We start from the raw sequence: 25,761 nt of genomic DNA, 5'->3' as shown, positions 1-25,761 counted from the left end.
AAAGCCGGGCACAAAGGTGTCACTCTAGGGCAGGGCTTCTGCTGTGGAGGCGGGGACAACACCCAGTGATTAAGTGTGCTGTGCAGGGATACTGAAATGAACTTTAAGTGCTCTCATAAACCATTTATGCAGGGCAAATTCGTCTCAGGGGAACTGGAGAGGCTAATGAAACAAATCCCTTGTGAAGATGAAGGGAAAAAAAACGAATTTCAAGGACATGCTCATCAAAGGACTCACCAATCATATCTTAAGTTCCCTGATATACTACTAGCAAATTCGTGGGGCTGAACTGTGAGGAGTATTTGCATCAAGTGACAAAATTCAAAGCAATCAAGCATTTTGCAATTCACTGCTGCATAAAAGGAATTAAGAAAGGGGGAAATGAAAATAATCCACTGCTTTTGATGTTTATTAGGTTTACAAAAACTGTACATTTTTTTCCTTAAGAAAAAGCATTAACTTAGTACTGGTATCAAATAGACTAAACATCCATTAACAGGAAAATATTCTGATTTTTATTTTTGCACGTTATTCTCAAGTACACAATTACAATAATGTCACACATCCCTATATGATTTTCTTTTTATGTATTTTACTTTTTTTTTACAAAGTGTACAGAGGGAGGGACATACAATATTTAATAGGATATTTCTACAGAACAATAACTTATATTATGTCCTTGTAAAAATCTGTACCTCTTTAAAACATTTAACTGAAACATCCATTTTTTTTAGCTTTGCTAATCAAAATTGTTTTAAGAATTAAAACTAGGTTGTAACTAATGTCAGTACATAACAGTGACTACAATTTCATTTTCTCTTTATACACACAAATACATTTTATCATATTCACTTGACCAAACCCTTAAATACCTTTTAAAGGTTTCAATATTGTGCTTTAAAAAGAAAATAACTGTGTATGATTCCAGACTATGTAAGAGAAATATAAAGTGTGTAGAGTGTTGTGTTCTTTATCTTTCAGTTTATTTAAAAAAATATAGTTAAATGACCAATTATTTATATTTTCTGTACTAATTTTACAGCATGTTTTAAGGTTAATAAATTTCCACTTTCATTTAAGTGTCTTCTTTTACATGATTTCTGGGGAAAAAAATGGAGATTTTTAAAGGTTCTCACAAAAAAACAGACAGAGCTTTCAAGGATAGTACTGCGGGGCAATGAACCACACAATTGTAAGTTACTTTAAAAAAAAAAAGCATGTATGAGAGCCAAGAGGGCACAGGAGCTCCCACTGGGATAGGCCCATGCCTTGGCTTTAACTAGCATTCAGGTTGGAGTTCATACCAGCCTAAAGCACTTGATTTACAACTGGACGAAATCAATCTAGCATTTCAGAGGCTTGCCAACCACCAAATATTTAGATTTCTAACCCTATAAATATAATTCTTGAATACAAATATCAATGGCAAAGAGAAAGATGAAAGGCCAAAACCTAATAGCACAAAGGGGATGGAGCACCATAATGAAGTGGCAAGGCAGCTATCCAGTGGGAAGAAAATTCCTCAATCTCCTACGACGTGCCAGATACTCATATGCTGACAGCCAATTTAAAGGACCCCAAAAACTGTTTTCCATTTTCCAAGATCCCTCTTAACCAAATTCTAATTAACCGAGTTCATTTTATGCATTTCTGACTCTGATTCAGAACTGTTTGTTTAAAACATGTCGGCTCTCAAAGACAGACAAAACTGTGAAAGACTTGGTGATGTTCCAAATAAGGCCTCAGATTTTCCTCACGCACTTAAACACACCTTTATCTTCTAACCAAAGCCAAGTTGAGCGTTCAGTTTTTTAATGTTTGGTAACTGTAACTAAGAAATAAAAGAGCAGGCTGGACCCGCCCAGTGTAAGTCATAATTAGCACCCAATCTCTGGGACATGGAGCTGTGGTTTCCTTAATCCCCCTCACTGGGTGACACAGAGTTCCCTCATGGGCTTCTCAGAGAGAACTGAGGGAGTTATGTCCGGATATTCATTAGCTTTTCAGAAAAATATAAAGGCATGGAGCTGAAGTTGTATGAAAACATTCTATCTAGAAACATCTTAACGTCTATTTTTTCAATTACCAAAGATATTTAAAAGAAAATACCTTTACTCTTTAAAAATACTAGTGTCCTTATTTTCCTTCTAATTCTTCACCTGAGTAGTCTCTCTGAAGAGCATGATTTACAAAATGCTCTCTCATGCATCCCTGCATCTTTCATGTTATTGTAAATTTAATACTTTTCATTATAGATCTTAACTACTACTGGGGTTGTGTGTATAAATATGTAAAATAAGCAATACACACAGATACATGTTCTCTATATATGTGCATATATATAATTCAGGGTACATTTACATATATAAAGTCGCAAAAGGTCCTACGAGCCACGAATTACCTCTAGGAGATTCCAAAATGCAGTCCTCGATAATCTCATTTGTAGCACACAACCATTCCAAGACAAAGCAGCACAGACGGAATAATCAAAATACAACAGCATCAAGCAAAATTTGTCAAGGAAGTTCTCTAAAAGTTTGCTATGCTGACAAAAGATGTAAATACGCCAAAGAAAGCCCCCAAAGAAGTATAGTTTGTCTGCTAAACAAAATGAAAAGTAAACACGAACCCAGCCACTGTTCTTTCCTCAGCGATGCCAGGGACGCAAAAGCTCAAATGGAAACTTTCATTGTCATGTGGTCTGAAAATAGTAAGCAAGACAAGTAAATGACTTCCACGTTAGGATAATTAGACCTGACTGTAAAATCTCCCATTTATGTTAGTAGATGTCTCTGACAATTTTATTGTGAGAAATTTATGGGAACAAAAAAAAAAAATGAGTCAACATGAATCTTTTCAGAGTTATCAATCTAAAGTTACCTTAACTTTAAGTTAAATGGTCTTAGAAGAGTACCATCAAGGTAAGCAAGGTAAATATTTAAATAAATATAAAACTTCTAAGATAGAAAAATTCAGTATAGAATCAGGGATTACTTTATTAAAAGCAACTTACTTGTTGCTGCTTTCCCCCATTTATTAAACAAACTGAATAGAATTCAGAACACACTATTAAACAAAATGTAAAAAAAACCCAACTCAACTAGAAGCAATAATTCTATTTGTACACAGCATAAATCAATATACAGTATTGTTATGTGAACGAGACGGATTGGCTTTAAAATGAAATTTCCGCTTCAAGGCCAACATCTCCACAAATGTCTGTAGCGGTATCGTCAGGGCAGGCCCACTTCTTTATGGTGTCGCATTATGTGCTGGTTCTTTTCGGAAGGTCTCCGGAAGCCTTTCTTGCAGTACTCGCACCGGTGAGGGTAGTCTTTCGTATGAATGGAGATGACGTGCCGTTTAAAGCCGGACGCATCGGTAGTGCTATACTCACAGTACTCACACTGATACACCTTCCTGCCACTGTGGGTCTTCATATGCTTTTTAAGCTCATTCTGTTGCCTAAATCCCTTTCTACATCTCTTACACCTAAATGGAAGATCTTTTGTGTGAACGGAGAGGATATGGCGACTCAGAACAAATGGATCCGCAATCTTAAAGTCACAGTGTCGACACTGGTGCATTTTTTTACCCTTGTGGGCAGCCACGTGTTTCTTGAGTTCGGAAGGCCTGTGAAAGCCTTTCTCACACATGTCACACTTATGGGGGTAGTCCTTCGTATGAACCGAAATTATGTGTCGTTTCAAATCGCTTGAGTTCGAGCTCTTGTGGTCGCAGTGCAAACACTGGTGTGTTTTGCTTTCTTGGTGGATAAGAGCATGTTGCTGCACCTCTTTGGTATCTGAGAAAGTCAGAAGACAGATGTCACACTTGAATGGCATCTCTTTACTATGCTTAGTTTTTACATGCGTTTTCAAGTTAGAAGAGTCTGCAGACCTATATTCGCAGTACTGGCACTGGTACGGCTTCTCCCCGGTATGGATTCGCATGTGCTTTTTGAGCTCCGACGGGTGACGAAAACCTTTCCCACACTCCACACAAATGTGAGGAAAGTTCTTGCTGTGGACCGCCAAAAGGTGGCGATTCAATAACCCTTGTTCAGCTGTCTCGTATTCACAGAATTTACACTTGTGCATTTTGTTGGCTCCTTTTTCTTTATGCACCATTTTGTGAGTAAACAAAGCCCCAGCATGAGAGAAATGCTTCCCACACTCGTCGCATTCGATGGCCTTCTCTGCCTTGCTGGTCAGCTTGTGGCTCTCCAGGTGGTTGTGTAAACTTATCTTCTTGTTGGTAGTGTAATCACAGTCTGTACAGCGGTACTTCTTCTTGGTAAGGTGTTCAGGATGGTTTTTCATGTGCCTTTTCAAAAAACCTCTCGACTTAAATTTTTTCCCACAAATCATGCAAGGATAGACAGTCAAGGGATGTCCATCAGGGCCAATAATTATTGCTAGGAAAGGAAAAGAAAGGCACATGAGTGATCAAACCAAGTTCCATTTTGGTTTCTGCAAGCATTTAAAGTGTGTGTTCTGAACATTATTAGGCAAGTATTCCTACGTTAAACTATTTGCTACGTGACATTCCTTTTACCATTTTTCAGTATAAGAGACAGAGCAACCCTGTCATAAAGAGAACCCTGGTCTGAAAACTTCATTTAGTCTGATTGTACCAACCTCAGTCCCTCCAGTTTAAAAAATCAATCAATAAATACCTAACTTCTGCCAACTAGTGATCAAAGCTCTATCAGTTTAGAAATCGGTAGAAAATTCTTCACAAAAAGAAAGTTTTGTAATCACAATCCCTGCTTTGGTTATTCTGAAAAACCTAATTTTGTGTCACTTTACAGTAAAGCTTAAATCCACCTACAAAAATTTTAATATGCAAATCGCCATCCACGAATAGACAGGAACGGGGTCATGTAAACTGAAGTACTTGTCCTGCTGCTCTGGAAATTATGCCTGCCTTAATTAAGGTAACATAATCCAATTCTTTGCATTAATTTAGTTTTTAAAACAGTTAATGCTTGTAACGTGTTTGAGGGATTTCTTTTCATTTCCACCTAAAAACCACCTGAGTTTTGAAACTTTTTTCCCCATCCACGTTTGATCCATTCCCTGTTTCTTTTTATCCCAGGAAATCATTCATGAATATCACTGAATTCTTAAAATTATATTTTCAAATTCCATACACAAAAGCTTACATGTGGTCTAGCAGCTAAAATGCCATCACAACACCTCTGTGGATACATACTAGAGTTCCATCTGAGAGCTTGCCAAGCACGCTGCGCTGTGGGACTCATGTGCCCTCACCTGTTTGGTACTGCCTGGAATCAGGTCTTCTCCTTTTCTTTGGTTTTTGTTTAGCCAGTCTGCCAAGCCCAGCAGACTCATCTATGTGCAAGAGGGCACTTGCAGTGCCATTCCGGGTTTCAATTCCATCAGAATTATTACCTAACAATGTGCATTAAAAAACAAAATTATACAGTATTATAAATTATAAAAAATTAGGGATTCTTTATTAACTATAACAACGAAAAGTAAGCCATGATACTCATGAATGACAGAAAGTCCCCATTCTAGGTAATGGGTTTTAGGTCCACATTTATTATAGTGAGACGGTAGGAAATGCCTCGCTTCCAAATCTAAAAAACACATGTCAGCATTTTGCCCCTTGAACTCCCATGTTGTCTCCCCAAACTGTAAAGTCATGGGCCAGATACAATCAAGATGAAAAGTTTCAGCTTGAAAGCCTGCATACTTCTTGCGGTACTTCCTTCTACGTAATATACACATGAAGGAAATTCCTGTTATAAATAAAGACAAAAGGTAGACTTTATCATCTTCCTCTCCTCTTGTTTAAATCAAGTAACCCTTACAGGGTAGTGGTGTTTCCTATTTCGGAAACCTAAGGCCACAGACACCGTTTCCAGTCATGAATTCACGTGCGCAAGCCAACTCCGTTCGAAGAGCCGCCACGTGACTTACCGTAAGCTGCTGCCCATGCGATTGGCATGAAGGTTTTGATTTCACTGTCGTCGATCTGCTGATCGTGTGCCGCGGCGGCAGCTGCCGCTGCTGCCGCATCCTCCTCCCCTACAATCACCTCCATATAAACTTCATCGGCAATTTCCGCGACATCTAAGTAGGAAATTATATCAAATTTTGTGACCAGGTTTACAGAGATCACAGGAAAGACGTTTTTATTTGAATTCAGTTAGCAGACAAGTAGAAGGAAGGTTCAAGAGTTACACACCTAGAACACAGCTTTCACAGAGTCCTAAGCAGGCAACGAATATTTGTTTAACGAATCATTCATTTCTTGGCTTTCATCTTAACTTGTTTTTAAAGCAACATTCTACACATCCATAACGAGTTACCGAGACTGCCCTTGGAACACGACAGCATAATAATCTCTACAATAATGCTACTTGTTTTCCTTCAAATACTGACCATAGTTAAAAAGAGAGCTACAGAAACACAAAACTTTCTCCCACAAAAAGGCCACCTACTTACTTAAATCTTCATCTTCTTGCTGAGAGTCGTTGACAGTCATATAAACCATCTTTTCCCTTGGCACACGAATACTGCTATTCTGATCAAGTAATTCAACTCCATGGTCATTCTCAGGCTCACTCTCCACAATGTCTACGGTGCCACCTATCAGGGAAGATGACAGCTCCGAGAATTTATCTGAAAACTTCATTTCTACCCATCTGACTTAACACATGTCATATACTTTTCTACTGCTACATGGAAATCCTTGTTTAAAAGTTATCTTCAGAAAAGATTTCAAAGGTCCGCAATCTAAACCACCCAAAAGAAATCAGGCTGAAGTGTCTCATCAGGATGCATACTATGCCGAAGCTTTCCTCTTACCTAAGTCATCCTCTCCAGGGTCAGCTTTAAAAATGTACACCTTGATGACTTCAGGGCAAGTGCCATCCACCTTACAAGGATCGATTTCCGACTCTGCGTCCATGGTCATTCCAGAGGAACCATCGTGTTCTATTTTGCCAGCATCATCCACTGAAAAGGCAGGAAATACATTACAAATAACACTAGCAGATACTTAAATAAAATGTTACTGTTTTGCAAACTCCTTTGTACAAATATCATCCCTAACAGGATTCATACAAAATAGGATGATTTTACCTAGACCAGTAGACACGCAGAGCACGGTGGGAAATGTGGCTGACTGCTAGGCCAAGGCAGGGGTCATGGAGGGCCTTGTGCAACCAGGCAGAGGGGTTCAGACTTGACAATGGTAGGTCAGAGGTTTCTCAATCTGGTCAGGTGTCATATCTCTTAGGGAACTAAAGAACACAGGTCCCAGCCCAGCAGCACTACAGAATTAGAATCTGTAGGGGTGAAGCCAGATACATGGAGCGATTTAGAGGTTCCAGAGCAGTGAGAATGACAGATCACCATGTTCGCTAACATCAGGACTTAAGAGTCAAAACTGAACATGACAAAGGAGCCAGGGATAACTATGGGGTTTCTGATTTAGGTGACCGAGTGACTGGGGGAAGAAATGTTAATCAGAGAAATGAGGAAAAGGCGCTCTCTTCCTGCATGGGTAATTAATTTTAGGTCTGAGAGGTAACATCCCTAAAAGCTCTCAGACCAGTGCCTGTCCCCGTTCTTTTATATTCACAGCACCCTTTTGCTTGTTTCTGAGTATACGATTCATTGTATTGTCACTATCAGGGACTTTCCCCCATCTTTCCCACTGATAGAGCAAAACTTGTCATTTTATTAGTCTTTTAAGACAAGAGTCTGGTGATGGTAGATGTTCAGAATATTGATGAGCCAATGACTCAATGAATGAGATGTAAAGACAGTTGCTGGATATTTGAGTCTGAAAGCTGAAGGCTGACAGATTTGGGAGCCAACAGCTCTGTGCTAACTAGCCCTGAGATCACACAGCGAGGACCTGCAGTGTGAGGAAAGAGTGTGCTATGGATATCTTGGGGAACATCACAGTTTAAGGGAGGGACAAGAAGAGTTCACAAAGGAACCCAAGAAGGGAAAGCTGGAGAGGCTGGTGGAGGATCGTGAAGGAAGCGAGGCAGTTATAAATGCAGCACACACCCTAGTAACGGAGGAATGACCTGGAAGTCACTGATGCCCCTGGGGAAAAGCAGTGTAGTAAAGGCTATATGGGGTCAGATTAAAGTGGGGTGAGGATTCAATGGAAGGTGTGCGTTTCTTCAAGAAGTCTAATTTTAAAATGGAGAACAAAGGGGCAGTAACTAGAACGGGGTACACGGTCAAGGACTTTTCTGTTTAACTGATAAGAACACTCAAGCATATTCATTCTGTGGGAGCAAATACAACAGACGGGAAGAAGCTGAAGCCAGAGGACACGGGAAAACTTCTGGATCAAGATCTCAGAGGAAAAGGGGAAGATGAAATTAGAGGCAAAGATGAAGAAATTCTCCTTAGACAGCGGGAGCAATATGCGATCCTTCTGAGACTTGAAGTGGTAAACATGGATGCAAAGAGAGCTACATTGTGTTAAGGGGGAAGGCTGTAATGCTGGGAGCTGGAGAAGTTCGTGGCTGGTGGCTTCAACCATGGACACGAAACCAGAGGCAAGGGCAAGGGAGGAGAAAATGGCAAACTAGGTGCAGAGCTTAAGAAGCTGGAGAAAATGAGCTGATCCAGGACAAGCCTCATGATATGCAGGTTCAAAGAGACCAGCCGGTTAAACTCTGTGGTCTGAGAAAACAAAGAGAGGTTCCCTGAACTCTGCACATAACTACCTAAATTCAAGGATCTTGACTATGCTTTTTATAAAAATGATTTGTAAGGGGAAAGAATTAGCATTAGGTCCTTATTTCTGGCCTGATGTGTACTTACCCCTTTTCAAAGCTAAATATTTTTATGACATACCAAGCTGACTGAGCCAAGGCTATTTTCTTAAAGGTAGCTCTGCAATTTCAAAGTGAAGTAGCGATAACAAGGATGAAGATCCCCCCCAAACTAGCTGGAGAGACCTGACTAAACCTGCTACATCTTCAGAACACTCATCTCTGAGCAGTTAGATCTTGTTGATGAAGCTTGCCCTTTTTTGGCAAGGTATGGCAAAACTGATTCTAACAGGTACTGGAAAATCAAATGTCCTCGTGTTTACAAAGAACAAGGTCAGGCTAGCTGTTTTGGCATATTTTAGCTTGTTGGTACTCATAAGATAAAGCCTTTGATGACTGAAAAATCTTCATTTTGGAGCTCGCAGAATGGCATGTATTTATCTATAATTTGGAGGAAAAGACTTTTCTGTTTGCTTTCATAAGTGTGTGGGGAAAACACATTTCAAATATACAGGCTCACCTGAGCCAAGCAAAGCTATTCTATTATTAGACAAAAGTAAAATTCACCTTCAGGTTTTCACCTTGAGAATTTGCCCCACTAACTCAACTTATGAAATTACTCTGAATATGAAAAATTACAGAAGTGATTTTTTTAAAAAAACCCACTTTGATGGTCCTGTTAAGGACTCAAAATTTCTCTGTGATTTTAAAGCTACCATAAAAATGAATTTCTAAAAACAAAGAAGCCTTGGATAAAACTGAGTCATCACATGTATGATTTCCGCCTAAGTGCCTTCTTCTAATGTTGTGATGAAGAGCTAGAGCTCTGGAACAAGGCCTCTCCAAAACAGAAGAGCATAATTTCTGGAAATTAAGACTACTTCTAATAATAACTACCATTTGCATGGCATTTTGCTATTTCCTTATCATTTCTATGTACTTTAATTTTATTTGATCCTTACCTTTTCCAGATAAAGAAATAAAGGCTCTGAGATGGTATGTGCCTTGCCCAAAGTCAGTGAACTAATGAGGGATGGGAGAGAGAAGAGGTGCCTGTCTTTAGAACCCAGACCTTTATTTTCATCTTCTGATTTTTTAAGAAATGTATGTTTACTGTATAAAACTTAGAATTAAAAAAAAAAAATCACCAATGGTCCCACCAACCAGAGATTCCATCATTGTTAGGAAATTTTCTTCCCAGTTTTTTCTATTTGTGTTAAAGTAAAATTGGCATCACAGTTTCCTCAAGCCTTACATAATAATAATCTTTACAACTCATCCAGTATTTTATTTTTTTAACGATTTTATTTATTTATTTGACAGTGAGAGAGAGAGTACAAGCAGGGGGAGAAAGAGAGGGAGAAGCAGGCTTCCCGCTGAGCAGAGAGCCCGGCGTGGGGCTTGATCCCTGGGATCATGACCTGAGCTGAAGGCAGACGCTTTACCCAATGAGCCACCCAGGCACCCCTCATCCAGTATTTTAAACTTCAAAACTGAGAAACATTTGACTTATCGATGATCTCATTAGTAACAGCAAAACTATAGCAAAATATAGGCAATACTTTATACTGCTTGAAGGGAGCTTCAGTAAACTCTCCTAAAGACTGAAAATTGAGGGATACTTATTTGCAATGTTACAGATACCACAGTGTCTAAAAATATAGTTCATTAAGATCTCAAAAAAACCAGTAGTTTCTGGAAAAGAAAAATTACTGGGGTGTGGGTGGGAAATACACCACTTCAAGTAAATTGGTTTTGGGTTTTTTTTTAAGAGAGACAGGGAGAGCGTGCAAGCTCCTGCAGGGGGAGGAGCAAAGGGAGAGGGAAAGAGAGAATCTTAAGCAGGCTCCACGCCCAGCGCGGAGCCCAACGTAGGGCCCAACACAGGGCTCCATCTCACAACCCTGAGAGCAGGACCTGAGCCCAAATCAAGAGTCAGTCGCTTAAATGACTGAGCCACCCAGGCACCCATTTTTTTCTTTACGTAGGCTCCACACACAGCATGGAGCCCAATGCAGGGCTTGAACTCACAACTCTGACATCAAGACCTGAGCTGAAATCAAGAGTTGGATGCTTAACTGAGCCACCCAGGTGCCCCTCAAGTAAACTGTTAAACGAATGTTGATCTAATTAAAAGATCAGTAAAACTAAGCTGATGGAGAATCTATATAACAAGGAAGGATGGTGGTCATGATGGATAATGGTAACATTTACTGACCACATACCAAGCCCTTAAAATGTAACCATTCACTCCTCACAAAAACCTTATGACATAGGTAATATTGTTTTGTTATTCTCAATTAAGTTTCTAGACAAATTTTTATAATTTTTACCAAGACAGAAAAATATATGATATTGGATTGCGGTGGAATTGCATTTTGTACAAATTAACATCATAGAAAGAAAAGATCTTTACCATTTGATCTCTCTCTTCCTACGTTTCCTACCGAATACCCCTAGACGTAGCCCTCAGTCAGCTTTCCTAAAACAAAGATCCAGTTGCCTTACTCTCTGGCTCAGAATGGTACCCCATTTCCTACCAAATAAAATACAAACTGCACAGTCTAGTAACCAACCTCTGACCAAAGTGCCTTCTGCCTTCAATCTTGTCTCCCCCATCAGGCCCTAGACTACCCCGTGTGCCCTGAACTTAAAACAATACATTTTTATTTCTATTCCCTTATGCTTCTTGTACTTGTATATAATTTGTTGTAGAAATTATATAGTTTACTGTTTACGAAAAGTATTTTTTTAAGATTTTTATTTATTTGAGAGAGCGTGAGCAAGAGAGCACAAGCAGGTGGAGCAGCCCCCAACATGGAGGCTCAATCTCAGGACCCTGGGATCATGCCCTGAGCCGAAGGTAGCTGCTTAACCAAATGAGCCACCCAGGTCCCCCCCAAAAAAGTATTTTTAAAGTTTTAAAAAATTAAAATGTGATCAAAATTCTACCACCTAGAACTATCAATTTACAGATCATTATTCAGATATTTCCCTATGCATATTTATAAATAAAAGGAAGAGTGACAGATATTTTAATGAAAACTGGATATTGTAATATGCCATTTTTTTTTTAAGATTTTATTTATTTATCTGAGACAGAGAGAATGAGAGAGACAGAGAGCACATGAGAGGGGGGAGGGTCAGAGGGAGAAGCAGGCTCCCTGCGGAGCAAGGAGCCCGATGCAGGACTCGATCCCGGGACTCCAGGATCATGACCTGAGCCGAAGGCAGTCGCTTAACCAACTGAGCCACCCAGGCGCCCCTGTAATATGCCATTTTTAAACAAAAATCACTACATCATAATTTACTTGAACTCAAACAACTTGAATTCCACAGTCAATCTCATTCCCTTGCTCTCCAATCCCTTGCCCTCCCCCTCCTTTCATTCCATCATACTGGCTTGAGAGAACCACAGACTTGCCGGATTTCAATTTTCCTCTCTGCCTCTACACCAGGGCCTATGCCGCTAAATCTGATGGCACACACGCACACAAGCAGACACATGCACACACACTGATGGTTTCACTTTAAATCCATGACCCTGAACCTGAAGCAAACCTTTTCTGCTACTTTCCCTACTTTCTAGTATCCTCTCTCCTCAAATCTCTAATTTCACCTCCCCATCCTCACTCTCAGTTGATGATCTTCTTTCTTATTTTACTGAGAACAAGTGAAACAATCGGAAGATTCACTGACTGATTATCAGATCTACTCACCTACCAGCAACTAAATCCAGCCTGTGGGCAAGACAAATCACCTCTATTCCTAGCTAAAGCCTGCCCCCTTCTTTATTGCTCTAGCATCTGCCCCCTCTACTGGATCACCTCCATCAGCACATAAACTATTCTTTTTCCCCCTTTAAAACAAAAATTCTTGATCCCACTTCTCCAATTCTTGTCATACTGTATCCTCTAAACTCACTTCAACCTGGCCCATGACTTCACCAAAACTGTTCAAGGTCACCCGTTCTCAGCATCCATTTGACTCTGATTCACTTTCCTTACTTGGCTTTCAGGATATAAGCTCTTGGTTTCCTCCTCCCTCACCGGCCATGCCTCCTCAGTCCTTTGCAGGAGCTGCCTCTTAGCCTCTTAATGTTGCAAACCTCAGGGCTCAGTTTTTGGTCTTGGTTTATTTACAATCACTCCTTTGGCAATGTCATTCTGTTTTATAGCTTAAATTTCATCTATATGCCAATAACTCCCAATTTTGCATCTCCATTCTAGTCCTATTTCCCGAACTCAGATTTGTACGTCTTTGATATCTATCAGATATCTCAAAATTAAGCCTCTGCTCAAATGTCATCTCAGCAAACGCTGACATTTGCAACCCCAAATCTTCCTTATACCCTTGTTTTCTTCCCAAGAAGATTATCACTTATACTACATCACTTATTTATGTCTGTGTACCTCTACTAGAACATAAGGAAGGGGAAAAGCACTGGCATCTTTTTTGTTCAATGATGTATCCCAAGTGTCTACAGTACACTGATATACAGAAAAGATTTAACATTCATTTCTTAAATATATGAATGCTGATCTTCAAGTAAATGTTTAGACATTATGTTACTAGTTCTTAACCCTCTAAAGATGAAAAAATATATTATAAAAACATTTAGAGTCATACTTTGCTTATAATACATGAATCAATTTTTTTAAGGAGAGTGAAAATGCATGCACAAGAGTGAGGGGGGAGGGGGCAGAGGGAGAGGGACAGAGAGAATCTCAAGCAGGCTCCATGCACAGCGCAGCGCCTGATGTGGGGCTTGAACTCACAACCCCAAGACCATGACCTGAGCTGAATCTAAGAGTCAGACCCTTAAACTGAGCCACCCAGGTGCACCATGAATCAATTTTAAAGCCAGTATCTACTGTCATCCTACTATGAAAGATATGATATGATTATGACTTGCTGGTTTTATCATTCTGTCAATTTCTTGAAACAAGAAAGATTTGATCTTTATTTCAGGAAAATTCACTCGAAGATTCCAATCTTTATTTTAGGAAAATTTCTTCCACTATAAATATTTTTGTAGTTCATTGGTTGTTCCCTTCTTTGAGAATTCTCCTTACGTGTTTGCCTCCTCTATCTGTCTCCTGTGTCTAGCCATCTCCTCCATATTCATTTTCGTACCATTTTTAACCATTTTTGTGATTTCCTAAAGCTGGATCCTCTGCCCATGCTTATTTACTCAAGCAGATTTATTCTTATAGTTGCTTCTATGGTGGCTTTTATCTTGATCATATTTTTATTTTTCTCTTCCACTTCTTTCTGAATTTTAAGTTTACTTTATATCTGCCTCTATTGTCTTGTAATATATTCTTTGAACTTCTGCATCTCCTCTTTGACTTTTAAAAAAGATCACATTGGAAATGTTCTATAGCTATATCTGCACTAGCTACATGTGGTTATTCAGCACTTGAAATGTGGTTGGTGCAACTTAGACACTATATACCTAATTTTATTTAATTTTCATTTAATTAAACTTAACTTTAATTAGCCACATGTGGCTAATGACTACCATATTGGAACACAGAGGTTCAGACAATTGTTGGGATATATTTACTTTGTTTCTTTCAGAGATTCTTCTTGCAATTAATATATTGTATTAATAAATAAAAATATTTCAGAGAGTTGAAGATTCTTTAGATTCAAAGAGCTCATTATGCATGAAAACACAATGCAAGAAAAAGACCTACACCTAACTAAGCACAACTGTATGATATTTCAGACCAGGAGGGATAAAAAGATCTTTAAACCTTTCAGAATAAAATGAAACACCTAAAAAGGAATGAGAGTCAAGATGACATCAGGCTCCTAAACTGTAACACTAGATGCTAGGTGACAGTGAAACATGGCATCACAAGTTCTCAGGGAAAATTCTCTTTAACCTAGAATTCTGTACCTAACCAAATTATCAATCACATTTAAGGGTAGAATAAAAATATTTTTAGTACACAATCTATACTCCTTAGGCAGTTATTTCAATATGTGGTCCAGTACAATAAGGGAGTAAATCAAGAAAGAGGGTGGCATGGGAATCCATAAAACAGTGGATTAATCTCAGGAAATGAGAGAAGGAAAATTTCAGAAAAATGCCTGTATTGCATTAAGCCTAGAAAGCAACTACTTCAGAGTGGAGCAGAAACATAAAAAGCTTCAAGAAGGGGGCGCCTGGGTAGCTCAGTTGGTTAAGTGTCTGCCTTTGGCTCAGGTCATGATCTGTGTCCTGGGATCCAGTCCCACATTGGGCTCCCTGCTCAGCGGGGAGTCTGCTTCTCCCTCTGCCTGCCGTTCCCCCATGCTCATTCGCGCATGTGCACTCTCTCTCTCTCGCAAATAAATAAAATCTTTAAAATAAGAAAAAAGCTTCAGGAGGGGAGTCACTGGGAAAAGGAGGACTCAAAGAAAAACCTAAGTGGACAGAGAAGTAAGTCATACTTAAGGATAGATTTCTCAGAAAGCACAATTAAGAAGGAAAACCCATGCTACAAGGATGGAATCAGTTTCAAAGACAAAGTTTAATTAAGCTAATAAGTCTATAAACTGTGACCAGTACCCACAGAAGGACATGGATTAAGTCACTAAATCCCAGCCTTCCAGAACCAGAAGCTAGCTACCTGATAGATCTTAAAACAGGTTAATTTTGAAAGAAAAATAAGGATGATTTTACATCCTAAATAATTTATTTCAAGGGACAGTCTGAATACACAAATCTTTTCTAAAGTTTTAACAAGATCCCTAGGTGTGAATGTTAGGATTAACATCAAGGAGGGAAATCAGGCCTTTTCAGATGACCCTACAGTCAGTATTGCTATCGAAGAAAGAATCTGGTTCTCTGAACCAAGAGCCTGTTCTAACTTACTCTCTGGTAAATCCAATAGTCTTACTACTTAAATCACTTCAATTTTTAAACTTCTAAACCCAAAATCCAATCAAAAGAAAAAAACTACAGAGTAAAAACTTGGTATTATTCAGTGTCTTATTAGATTTCCTGTGTGGGCAGGTGGCTACTTAACAGTAAAAATACCTAGGGACGCCTGGGTGGCTCAGTGGGTTAGGCGTCTGCCTTCAGCTCAGGTCATGGTCCCAGGGTCCTGGGATCGAGCCCTGCATCGGGCTCCCTGCTCGGCGGGGAGTCTGTTTCTCCCTCTGACTGCTGCTGCCCCTGCTTGTATGCTCTCTCTCTCTGACAAGTAAATAAAATCTTAACAAAAAAAAAACCACAGATGGGGAGGTCCCCTTAAAAGGATACCTGAGCTCATGAGCAACTGTTATGTCCTAGACACTGTGGTCAGTGGTGTCCCTCTATTTTATCATGAAATCAATGACAACAGCTCCATGACTTAGGTGTTTTATCTCCACTTTACAGATGTGAAACCAGAGCACCTAAGACTAAGTTAACTTGCAGGAAGCATTCTGCTGAGTAAGCAGATGTTCTAGTAGATAAATAAACTTATAAATTCACTTTTGGGCCTCCCTTTCTTAGCTTCCTCCTTAGGAACCCTCTTTCTGTGGTTAAAATTCCTTCTTATTTTTATTATATAGCCTATAAAAGATTTCAGAGAATTAGTGATAATCTGATCTCCTTTACTTCTTGAAACTTTCCTGAAGACATTCAAAGATTTAATGAAATTAGCCTATTCTATAGAAGGGGAATTAAAGGATCAGAGCCATTCAAGTGTCTGTCCTAAGTTATAGTGATCTCTAACATGACGTCAGAGAGAACTTATGAAAAATATTTGCCAAATTGCACTGAACTGGTCTAAAATATAGCTAACTAAACCTAGTTAACCAAGAACTGATTTCTTAATACTATAAATTCAGGGGGAAAAGAAAGGAATGACTACTATAATCCCACCTTGTGCCTGCCTTTAGCCAAGGATTCCCTGATCAGACAACAGGAAGGTCTTAAGTGAAGCCAGTCCAGAGTTAGTCCTGCTTGCCCAGTTGATGCCACCAACAGAGAGATTCTGGGTGGACAACAATGATCAGCCATTACTGACAGGCAGGCTCTGTGCTGGGTGCCTGCTCCATATGATCTCTAATTCTCCCAACCAGCCCACAGGTCAGGTAGTAGGACTGCCATCTTACAAATAAAAAAACAAAGGCCAAAGAGAAGTCAGTAATTTGCTCAAAATCATACAGCTAATGAGCAGCTGGGCTGGCATCCAAATGGAAAGCTGGCTGACTCTAAACTGCAGGCACTGATACACTTAAGAATTTCTCAAAGATCAGATCTTCGCATGTTCTTTCTTTCCCTCTCTCCTCCTCTCTCTCCTGCCCAACCCCCATTATCCCACAAAGTAATCACAGATCTGTTCAAAGGGCAAGCTGTTGGACAATTCTGTCTAGGTCACAAGCAGATAAACAGTAAATATGAGTCACAAGGCTAATCTGAAGCTCCAATTGCTTCTAAGGCTTTCAAGATACAGATTTTTTACCCAATCTTATTTTTGGTGGGGAGAGGGGAGGACAACAATAAATGTGCTTTACCTGAGTGCTTCCAAATAAGTTTCAGAGTACCCACAGTAAAGACAATAATTTTAGATGGATTAACAGACATCTTTGTAAATTTTATTGGAACAAGCTTAAAGCTTATTCAATATGTCTTCTCTAAGACTTTTCTCACATTTCAGAAACATTTCCATGAGGATATGTATTTTTAAAACTCTAAAATTTCATTCTGTGGTTTACCAAATGGTTAAGAAACAAAACTGATAGAGTGCATATATAAAAATAATGGTAAGATATAGAAACATCCAACAATCTGCCCACAGAACAAGGGAATAAACAAATATTTTACCATGTCTCCTGTGCTAATAGCCCTGAGAATCAATAAATAAATCATAAGATTGTATTAACCCTCAGAGTTTATGCAATAAACATAGAAGTTTGGACTTATTTCTTCATTCATTCCCAGAACCACTTTTTTGGGGGGGAGGTACAGAGGGAGAGGGAAAGGGAGAATCTTAAGCCCCACCACGTGGCTCAATCTTACAACTGCGAGATCATGCCCTGGGCCACAACTGAGTCAGGCACTTAACCGACTGAGCCACCCAGGCGTCCTCCTCCCCCGGAACCATTTTTTATTAGATATCTACTATGACCAAAAGTTGTGCTCAATTAGGAGCTAACATCAGACCAACTGGTCAGAACACCTCAACGAGAAGGCCAGGGGCACCACGTGGACAGCTGCAGGCAGCAACCCTATGGACAGATCTTCAGCGTATCCAAACATGCTCCTCCTCTGGTAATGGTTTCGCCATCTGCCCAGCTCCACAAGCCAGAAACCAGGAAGGGAGCTTTGAACTCTCCCTCTTCCTCAAGCCTAAATTTAATCCAAATTCTACTTCGTAAATATGTCATGAAGCAGTTTCTGCCAAACTCCACCGATAGAACCTTATTTCAAACTATCATCATCTGTTTCTTACCTGAACTACTATAATCTCCCATAGCACACTTTTTGTTTCTGAGTTTAGTCTTACCTTGTATGCTCTCAACATTGCCATGAAGATGATCTTTCCAAACTACCAGCCTAACTGTGTTATTATTATCTGCTTACAACCCTTTAACAGCTCCCCACATCGACAAGGTAAAATGCGCTTCTTAGTGCATTCAAGGGCCTTTATGATTTGGGCCCTGCCTATTTTGTCAATCTTATTTCTCACCATTTCCTCCATTTTCTTCACCAAAGATATTATTTGCACTCCAAAGAGTAAGTCTCTGAACACTCCAAGATCCTTCACATCTCCTTGCCTTTAAATAGGCCCTCCTCCCTCCTCTCTGCCATTCCTCCTGCCTTACCCACCCACTCATCCTTCAAACTGAGTTCATTCCAAATTATTTTTTTAAATATGTGACCATGATATTGTTTCATTTTTTTTTTTTAAGATTTTATTTATTTATTTGAGAGAGAGAGAACGAAAGACAGAGAGCAGGAAAGGGAGGAGGGTCAGAGGGAGGAGAAGCAGACTCCCCGCTGAGCAGGGAGCCCGATGCGGGACTCGATCCCGGGACTCCAGGATCATGACCTGAGCCGAAGGCAGACGCTTAAACAACTAAGCCACCCAGGCGCCCCATATATTGTTTCATTTTTTTAAAAAATCCTTGTTCTTCAGATATATATACTGAAATACCTACGAATGAAATGATGTGTGGAATTTGCTTCAAAACAATATGAGAGAGAAGGAAATGGTTAAGAGTAGAGATGAAATACAGAGACTCAGGTCTTCAACCAAGCTTCCACAGAACTCTGGTTTATAGTGCTTTCATAGCATGTAGCTCATAGAAGTATACCAAACCACCCCCCCATTTCCTCCCTTAGTGCTTCCAAAATACTTTGTATTTTCAGTTATGTATCTTTTCACAATCAACTGTAATGATCTATTTCTGTTTGTCTTCCCTCCAGGGCTGTGGACTCTAAAAAGCCAGAGACTTGCACTGTTTATCTCTAACAGCTACCAAGGTTCCTAGCTTATCGTGGCTGGTCAAGAAATGTTTTTGAATGAATGAAGATACAAGGAAAGTAAACATCAGCAAAAGTAAAAATAATAGTTTATGTATGATTTCTTTTTCTCATTTAAACATAAATTTGAAAAAAAAATCTATTTTTTAGGTAGAAAAACAATGGAATAGGGTTTGGAGGCTGAGTGGCTTCTGCTATGAGTTAACTAAGAAAATGTTTAAGCCCCTTAAATTATTTCCTAACACTGCTGAAACTGGGTATTCAATAATATTGTAAATTAAAAAAAAATTTTTAAATAATATTATAAATTTTAAGAATCACTGAATTCTAGTTGCCTCCTCCATCCACCAATAAGCAGTATTTAAGCCAAACTCTACTGCTTTGTAGTATGAGCTTTATACACATATGTATATAAATATACACACACACGAAGAAAGGCAATATGAGAGTGGAGGGTAGATACTTTGGAATAAAACACACTTGATTTCACATCCTCAACCTAATGTTAGCTGGATGTGTAACTTTGGTCAAGTTACTTAAACTGATTCTGTTATCCAATATGTAAAGAAGAGTGATAACACCAACATTATAAGGTTGTGTAAAGAAAATAATGTATAATAAGTTCTGGCACACAGATACTATTTATTGAAGGTTTACTATTACCTATTTTTATTGTTACCAACTTGTTACAAATCTACAATCTTTCCTGGGATAAAAATGCTTAAGTCAAAAAATTTTTTCTTAAAGTTGTCCATTTTGACTTGGTAACAGTCAAACCACACATATAGTCATAAACATTTTCCCCCTGAAAAGTGAGCTTTATTAACAACAAACCTCACTAAACAAACTTAATTCCATCTCCTGATGGAAATGCAAATTGACTCAAAGGTCATTTAGAAAATAGGTCTGATGAGTCTGAAAGCATTTTCCACACATTAGCACCAAGCTCTTCTTGAAATACTAATTCAAATGGACTTAAATTATATAAATGCCACCAGACCAAAAGAGCTTAATAAGCATTAGTTAAGAACTAACCAATCTAATAATTTATTAACATTCAGCTTTTATACAAGCAGTTGCATACTGTAGAAAATAGTATTTTGAAATCAACTTTATCTTAGTGAAAACGTCTTTAGCCTCAGTATATAAAAACAACTAAATGGAGAGAAGACAGCTATATTATTACTCCACACTCACTGTCATAAAATACTTTTATTAAACTTATGGTCTGGGGGCACCTGGGTGGCTCAGTCATTAAGAGTCTGCCTTTGGCTCGGGTCATGATCCCAGGGTCCTGGGATCGAGCCCCACATCGGGCTCCCTGCTCCGCGGGAAGCCTGCTTCTCCCTCTCGCACTCCCCCTGTGTTCCCTCTCTTGCTGTGTCTCTCTCTGTCAAATAAATAAATAAAATCTTTAAAAAATAAATAAATAAAATAAACTTATGGTCTGCACAAAGTAAAATTTCCAATTTTATAATCAACATGTTAAAAATTATGACATACTTTCATTTAACCAAGCTAGTTTAAAGGGTTCTAAGTTTAAATTATTTGCTATAATTTTTCTTAATTTAAAACTGCTTAAAATAACTGAGAGCACATATTTTATTAAAATGTATATTAGAAATGAAGCATCATGTAGGTTTACATTAGAAAAGAGACTCTATGGCTAAGTGTTCAGTTTTTGACAGGAAGGATCCCATGCTCCAGAGGCCTATTAGTTGTTTCCTCTGATGTTATTGTAAGATAGGCAAACATACCTGACGTACCCGTGTTTTCCATAAGAACATACAATGTCGCCATCACTTACTGTGTTACACCTTTTAAAACTGAATTACGCATTTTTGCCTGGACTTAAAAATTTAAACTTTAATATTTAGGGTAGTGAATTTTGCAAATTCACTATGCACTCTGACAGCATGGAACTAGTATAAGGATAGACGATAAATGGAGCAGAGTTAGGAGTCCAAAAAATAAACCCCTCACATTTACAGGCAATTATTTTCAACAAGAGTGTCAAGAACATTCAATGGGGAAAGAATTGTTTTTTCAACAAATGGTGCTGGGACAACTGAATATCCACATGCCAAAGAATGAAGTTAGCTCCTTATCTACCTCACATCATACACAAAAATAAATTCAAAATGGATCCAAGGCCTAAATGCAAGAACCAAAGCTATTTTACAACTCTTAAGAGGAACACAGGTGTCAATCTTCATAACCTTGGATGAGGCAACAGTTTCTTAAATATGACACCAAAAGCACAGCAACAGAAAAATATATAAATTGGACTTCATCAAGATTTAAAACTTTTGTACATCAAAGGACACTATCAAAGAAGGAGACTACTGACAGAACGGGACAAAATATTTATAAATCATTTCTCTTATAAGAGACATAACTAGAATATACAAAGAATTCTTTCAACTCAATAATAAAAAGGCAAATAACTCCATTTAAAAATGAGCAAGGCATCTGAATAGACAATTCTCCAAATGGTCAATAAGCACATGAAAAACTGCTTGACATTATTAACTATCTGGGAAATGTAAATCAAAAACCACAACAGGATATTGCTTCACATCCACTAGGATGGCTATGATAAAAAAAAAAAAAGACAGTATTAACAAGTGCTACAAACGGTGTGGAGACACTGGAACCCTCATACACCACTGGTAGGAATGTAAAATGGTGCAGCCATTTTGGAAAACAGTCTGGCAGTTCCTTAAAAGGTTAAACCATATGACCCAGCAATTCCACATATGAAATGTATGTCCACAAAAACTTGAATACAAATGTTAATATCATAGATACAACAGTCAAAAAGTAGAAACAACTTACGAATGGACTAAAATGTACACCCTGTACACCCAGAAAATGGAATAGTCTTCAGTAATAAAAAGGAATGAAGCACCGACACCTGCTACAACATGGATGAACTTTGAAAACATTCTGCTAAGTGAAAAGAGCCAGTCATAAAGACCATGTATTATAGGATTCCGTTTATAGGAAATACCCCTAACAGGCAAATCTATCCAGGCAGAAAGTAGATTAGGGGTGGCTTAGACTTGGACAGGACAGAGAGGGTTGATGGGAGTGATAGCCACAAGGTATGAAGTTTCTCCCTGGGCTAACTAAAATTATCTAAAGTCTGACAGTGTTTGCCCAAGTTAGTGAATACACTAAAAACCACTGAATTGCACACTTCAAATGGGCAAACGGTATGGCATATGTTACATGCTGTTACATGTGTTAAAGTTGTTACCAAAAAAAGTTTATTTCAACACTTAAGTTGAATCTAGGATTAGAATGGAATACCTAGCTCCTGCTCATCTTCTATCTAACTGTTCTAATTAAAAGACATGGGATATGTCAACAAGATCTAAAGAGTGACTTCTTGTAGATCATGTTAATATCAGAGGCACCCAGAGAATATTTTGCTTCATGCAGCTGTTGTAAGGCAGTGCCTGACTCATCATCACCAGATCTTCTCCAACTTTCCCTATTGTACAAACTGATGTTTGACAAAACAGCATCTTGACTATGCAGCTGCAAAGTCAAACTCCAGGAGGCTGAAGACCACTGCAAAGAAATTAGGGATGTCTGGCAGCGGTCTCGGATTAAAGGAGAACTAAAAAACAACTTGGTTAACACATGGATGACTCAAACATTCCACTTCTCAGAGACCCAGAAAACTCTTCAGTGCCATAAAACAGTACCACCATATCTAACCTAACCAGAACCAAGTGAGAACCAATAGCTTTTGGTAGGGAAGAAATGTATTATTAATACCTTTGATGTGGCACGATGCCCACAGACTTGCAGCTATAGTCTTCATATAGTCAACAAATATTTATTTCACACTTAATAGGCACAGGGTTTGATGAAGAAGATACTCAATGGCTAAGAAGCAGTGGATAGTTCCTATTTTCAAGAAACAGACCATCAAATTCAGAAGCAATCATAATGTCTAGACTGCAAAGATGAGATAAAGAGGTCATCCTGGCCTCAAAGGCAGCTCTACTGTGACAAAGAACATTTGTGTCTATATACACTATCAGGACACTATAAAGAATGAGGATTGCTACTTCGTCATTTTAAATGAGACCTTCAGAGGGAAAAAATCTGCCAAGATAGACACTAAAGACTTTATAAAAGCTGTTTATTAGGCTCTTAGATCCAATGACTTACTGAAATTTTTGAAGAGTATTTAGGTGTCTGTTCATATTCTCTGACCAGTGAGGTGAATAAGTATCATTGGAATTCAGAGATAATACTACCATCTCTCATCACGTTACGAAAAGCATTAAAGTTGACTGCTAATAATGGCATCTCTGCATTCTCTATCATGGAGAAAATCAGACCATAGTTCCTCTATATGCTTACCACAAAGCCTCTGTCAATACTAAACTTCTGAAATCAATTTAGGTTTTAAGCTAAAATGCAGCACTGGGAGGCAGAAACAAGAGAAATGCTAATTAATTCCAAAGCACTCAACTGGTTTGATTCCAAAGCCAGTAGTAAATTAAATTTTTTAACATGACTATACTTTGAAAGGAAAAGGGATGATGGTGTGGAATGGAGGAAAAATGAATGAAGAAGTACCTGCAAAAGAACAATAGATATTACCAAAAGTCACCATACCCGCCCCTCCAAAAAGTCACCATCCCTAAACCCAACTTAAAAGCAATCAGGGGCGCCTGGATGGTGTAGCCGGCTAAGAATCGGACTCTTGGTTTCAGCTCAGGTCATTATCTCAAGGTCATGAGATCAAGCCCCATGTTGGGCTCCATGCTTGGCATGGAGTCTGCTTGGGATTCTCTCTCCCTCTGCCCCTCCACTCACGCTTTCTCTTTTTCTCCCTCTCTCTCAAAAATAAATAAAGCTTTAAAAAATTTAAAAAAATAAATAAAAGCAATCAAACCATCTCATTATAGTAAAAAAGGGGTATTAGGTAACTTGTGTGTGTGTGTTCTTCGTATTCTTTGAGCTTGGATGTGACATTCTATTTTAAAAGAAAGGAAGAGGGGCACCTGGGTGACTCAGTCGGTTACGCGGCCAACTCTTGATTTTGGCTCAGGTCATGATCTCAGGGTCCTGGGATCGAGCCCCCATCAGGCTCCATGCTCAGAGGGGAGTCTGCTTCAGGATTCTCTCTCTCCCTATGCCCACCCCCCACCACTCACACACTCTCTTTCTCTAAAATGAATAAATCTTAAAAAAAAAAAAAAAAAAAAAGGAATAAACTACCACTGTATTATTAAAATACATACTTATATACATATATAAAATATACAAAAATATACAACAATAGCAGTTTGTGTCCATCCTTATTTACTACTTTAGGAACATTAAAATCTATATAAATTAGCAGAAACCCAGGGCCTAAAAGAAAGATGACTATAAGATTTTTAATGAAAATTTCACCAGTCTGGACTCTAATACAGTGTAAAAATTTAGTATACTTAAGGGGGGGGTCTCTGGGTGGCTCAGGTCGTGATCCCAGGGTCCTAGGATGAGCCCTGTGTCTGGCTCCCTGCTCAGCAGGGAGTCTGCTTCTCCCTCTGCCCCTCCCCCTGCTCGAGCGTGCACTCTCTCTCAATAAATAAAATCTTTAAAAAAAAAAAAAAATCTAGTATACCATGTCAACCGTTACTAAATCAACTTTTACTGTTTTGGGTTTTTTTATGACATTCTTGGAGGGCTGAACTTCCTAAAAGAATAATAAAGGCAAGAGATAGTATGCAGCTAAAGGTCAAACCAATGCTATGCATTTTACTCCTTAGCAAACAAGTTTAAGTGAAAAGAGAAGTCAAGGAGAACCAAGAGTGCTTTCGCCTAAATATTTCACCAGATCCTCCTGCCCTCATAAAGCACGATGAACCCAACTCCTTACTTTCTCCAGCCTTGCCTCTGGGTTGCCTGGTCTTGCAACAGAAAATCTGGCAGTGGTATTTCAAAATGGTATTTTCATACTGAATGGCACATCTGACATACAAACTGAAGACTCCCAATCTCAGCTGGCCCCTCAATGCAGCTAAATAATCTATCCTGTAAATTCTTAAGCTTCCTGCCCTGGTCCCTCCCTTTAAGACTAAGGTTTTTCAACTCTTCACCTCTATTCTTCAGCTTTCCACCCACAACCTCTGTACATCCTATATTGGCAGAGGAATTTGCTGCACAAAGAAAATAGCTCTCAACATTTTTTTTTTAATTTTTATTTATTATTTTTAAATATTTTATTTATTTGTCAGAGAGAGAGAGGGAGCAGAAGCAGGGAGAGTGGCAGGCAGAGGGAGAAGCAGGCTCCCCGCTGAGCGAAGAGTCCAACGCAGGACTCAGTCCCAGGACCCTGGGATCATGACCTGAGCAGAAGGCAGACGCCCAACTGACTGAGCCACCCAGGTGTCCCTTTATTTATTTATTTGTTTTTAAAGATTTTATTTTTAAGTAATCTCCACACCCACTGTGGAGCTCGAACTCACAACCCTGAGATTAAGAGTTACATGCTTTA

At 38.9% G+C, this 25,761-nt stretch overlaps 1 protein-coding gene across 5 annotated transcripts in view; it reads right to left on the bottom strand.

Annotated features, from left to right (window-relative positions):
* Positions 1-388: 388 nt before the first annotated feature.
* The window catches only part of ZFX (zinc finger protein X-linked), a 54,517-nt gene continuing 29,144 nt past the window's right edge, over positions 389-25,761 (bottom strand). For 4 of the 5 annotated variants that reach the window (XM_045876005.3, XM_045876004.3, XM_064573889.1 and 1 more), the window contains exons 4-8: positions 6,843-6,992; positions 6,480-6,623; positions 5,952-6,104; positions 5,277-5,417; positions 389-4,417 (exon numbers count right to left, since the gene is read on the bottom strand). In XM_045876005.3, the coding sequence (XP_045731961.1) occupies positions 3,234-4,417; positions 5,277-5,417; positions 5,952-6,104; positions 6,480-6,623; positions 6,843-6,992 (1,772 nt within the window). In that variant the 3' untranslated portion in view covers positions 389-3,233. The remainder of the gene's footprint in view (positions 4,418-5,276; positions 5,418-5,951; positions 6,105-6,479; positions 6,624-6,842; positions 6,993-25,761) is intronic. The other variant, XM_045876007.3, reaches the window with a different exon arrangement.

This window comes from Mirounga angustirostris, unplaced genomic scaffold, assembly GCF_029215605.1.
Source record: "Mirounga angustirostris isolate CCGP_5_RB_7025 unplaced genomic scaffold, mMirAng1.0.hap1 SCAF_11, whole genome shotgun sequence".
Lineage (NCBI taxonomy): Eukaryota > Metazoa > Chordata > Mammalia > Carnivora > Phocidae > Mirounga > Mirounga angustirostris.
Note: the sequence above shows the minus strand (reverse complement) of the source record. Positions and strands in the feature narration are given on the sequence as shown.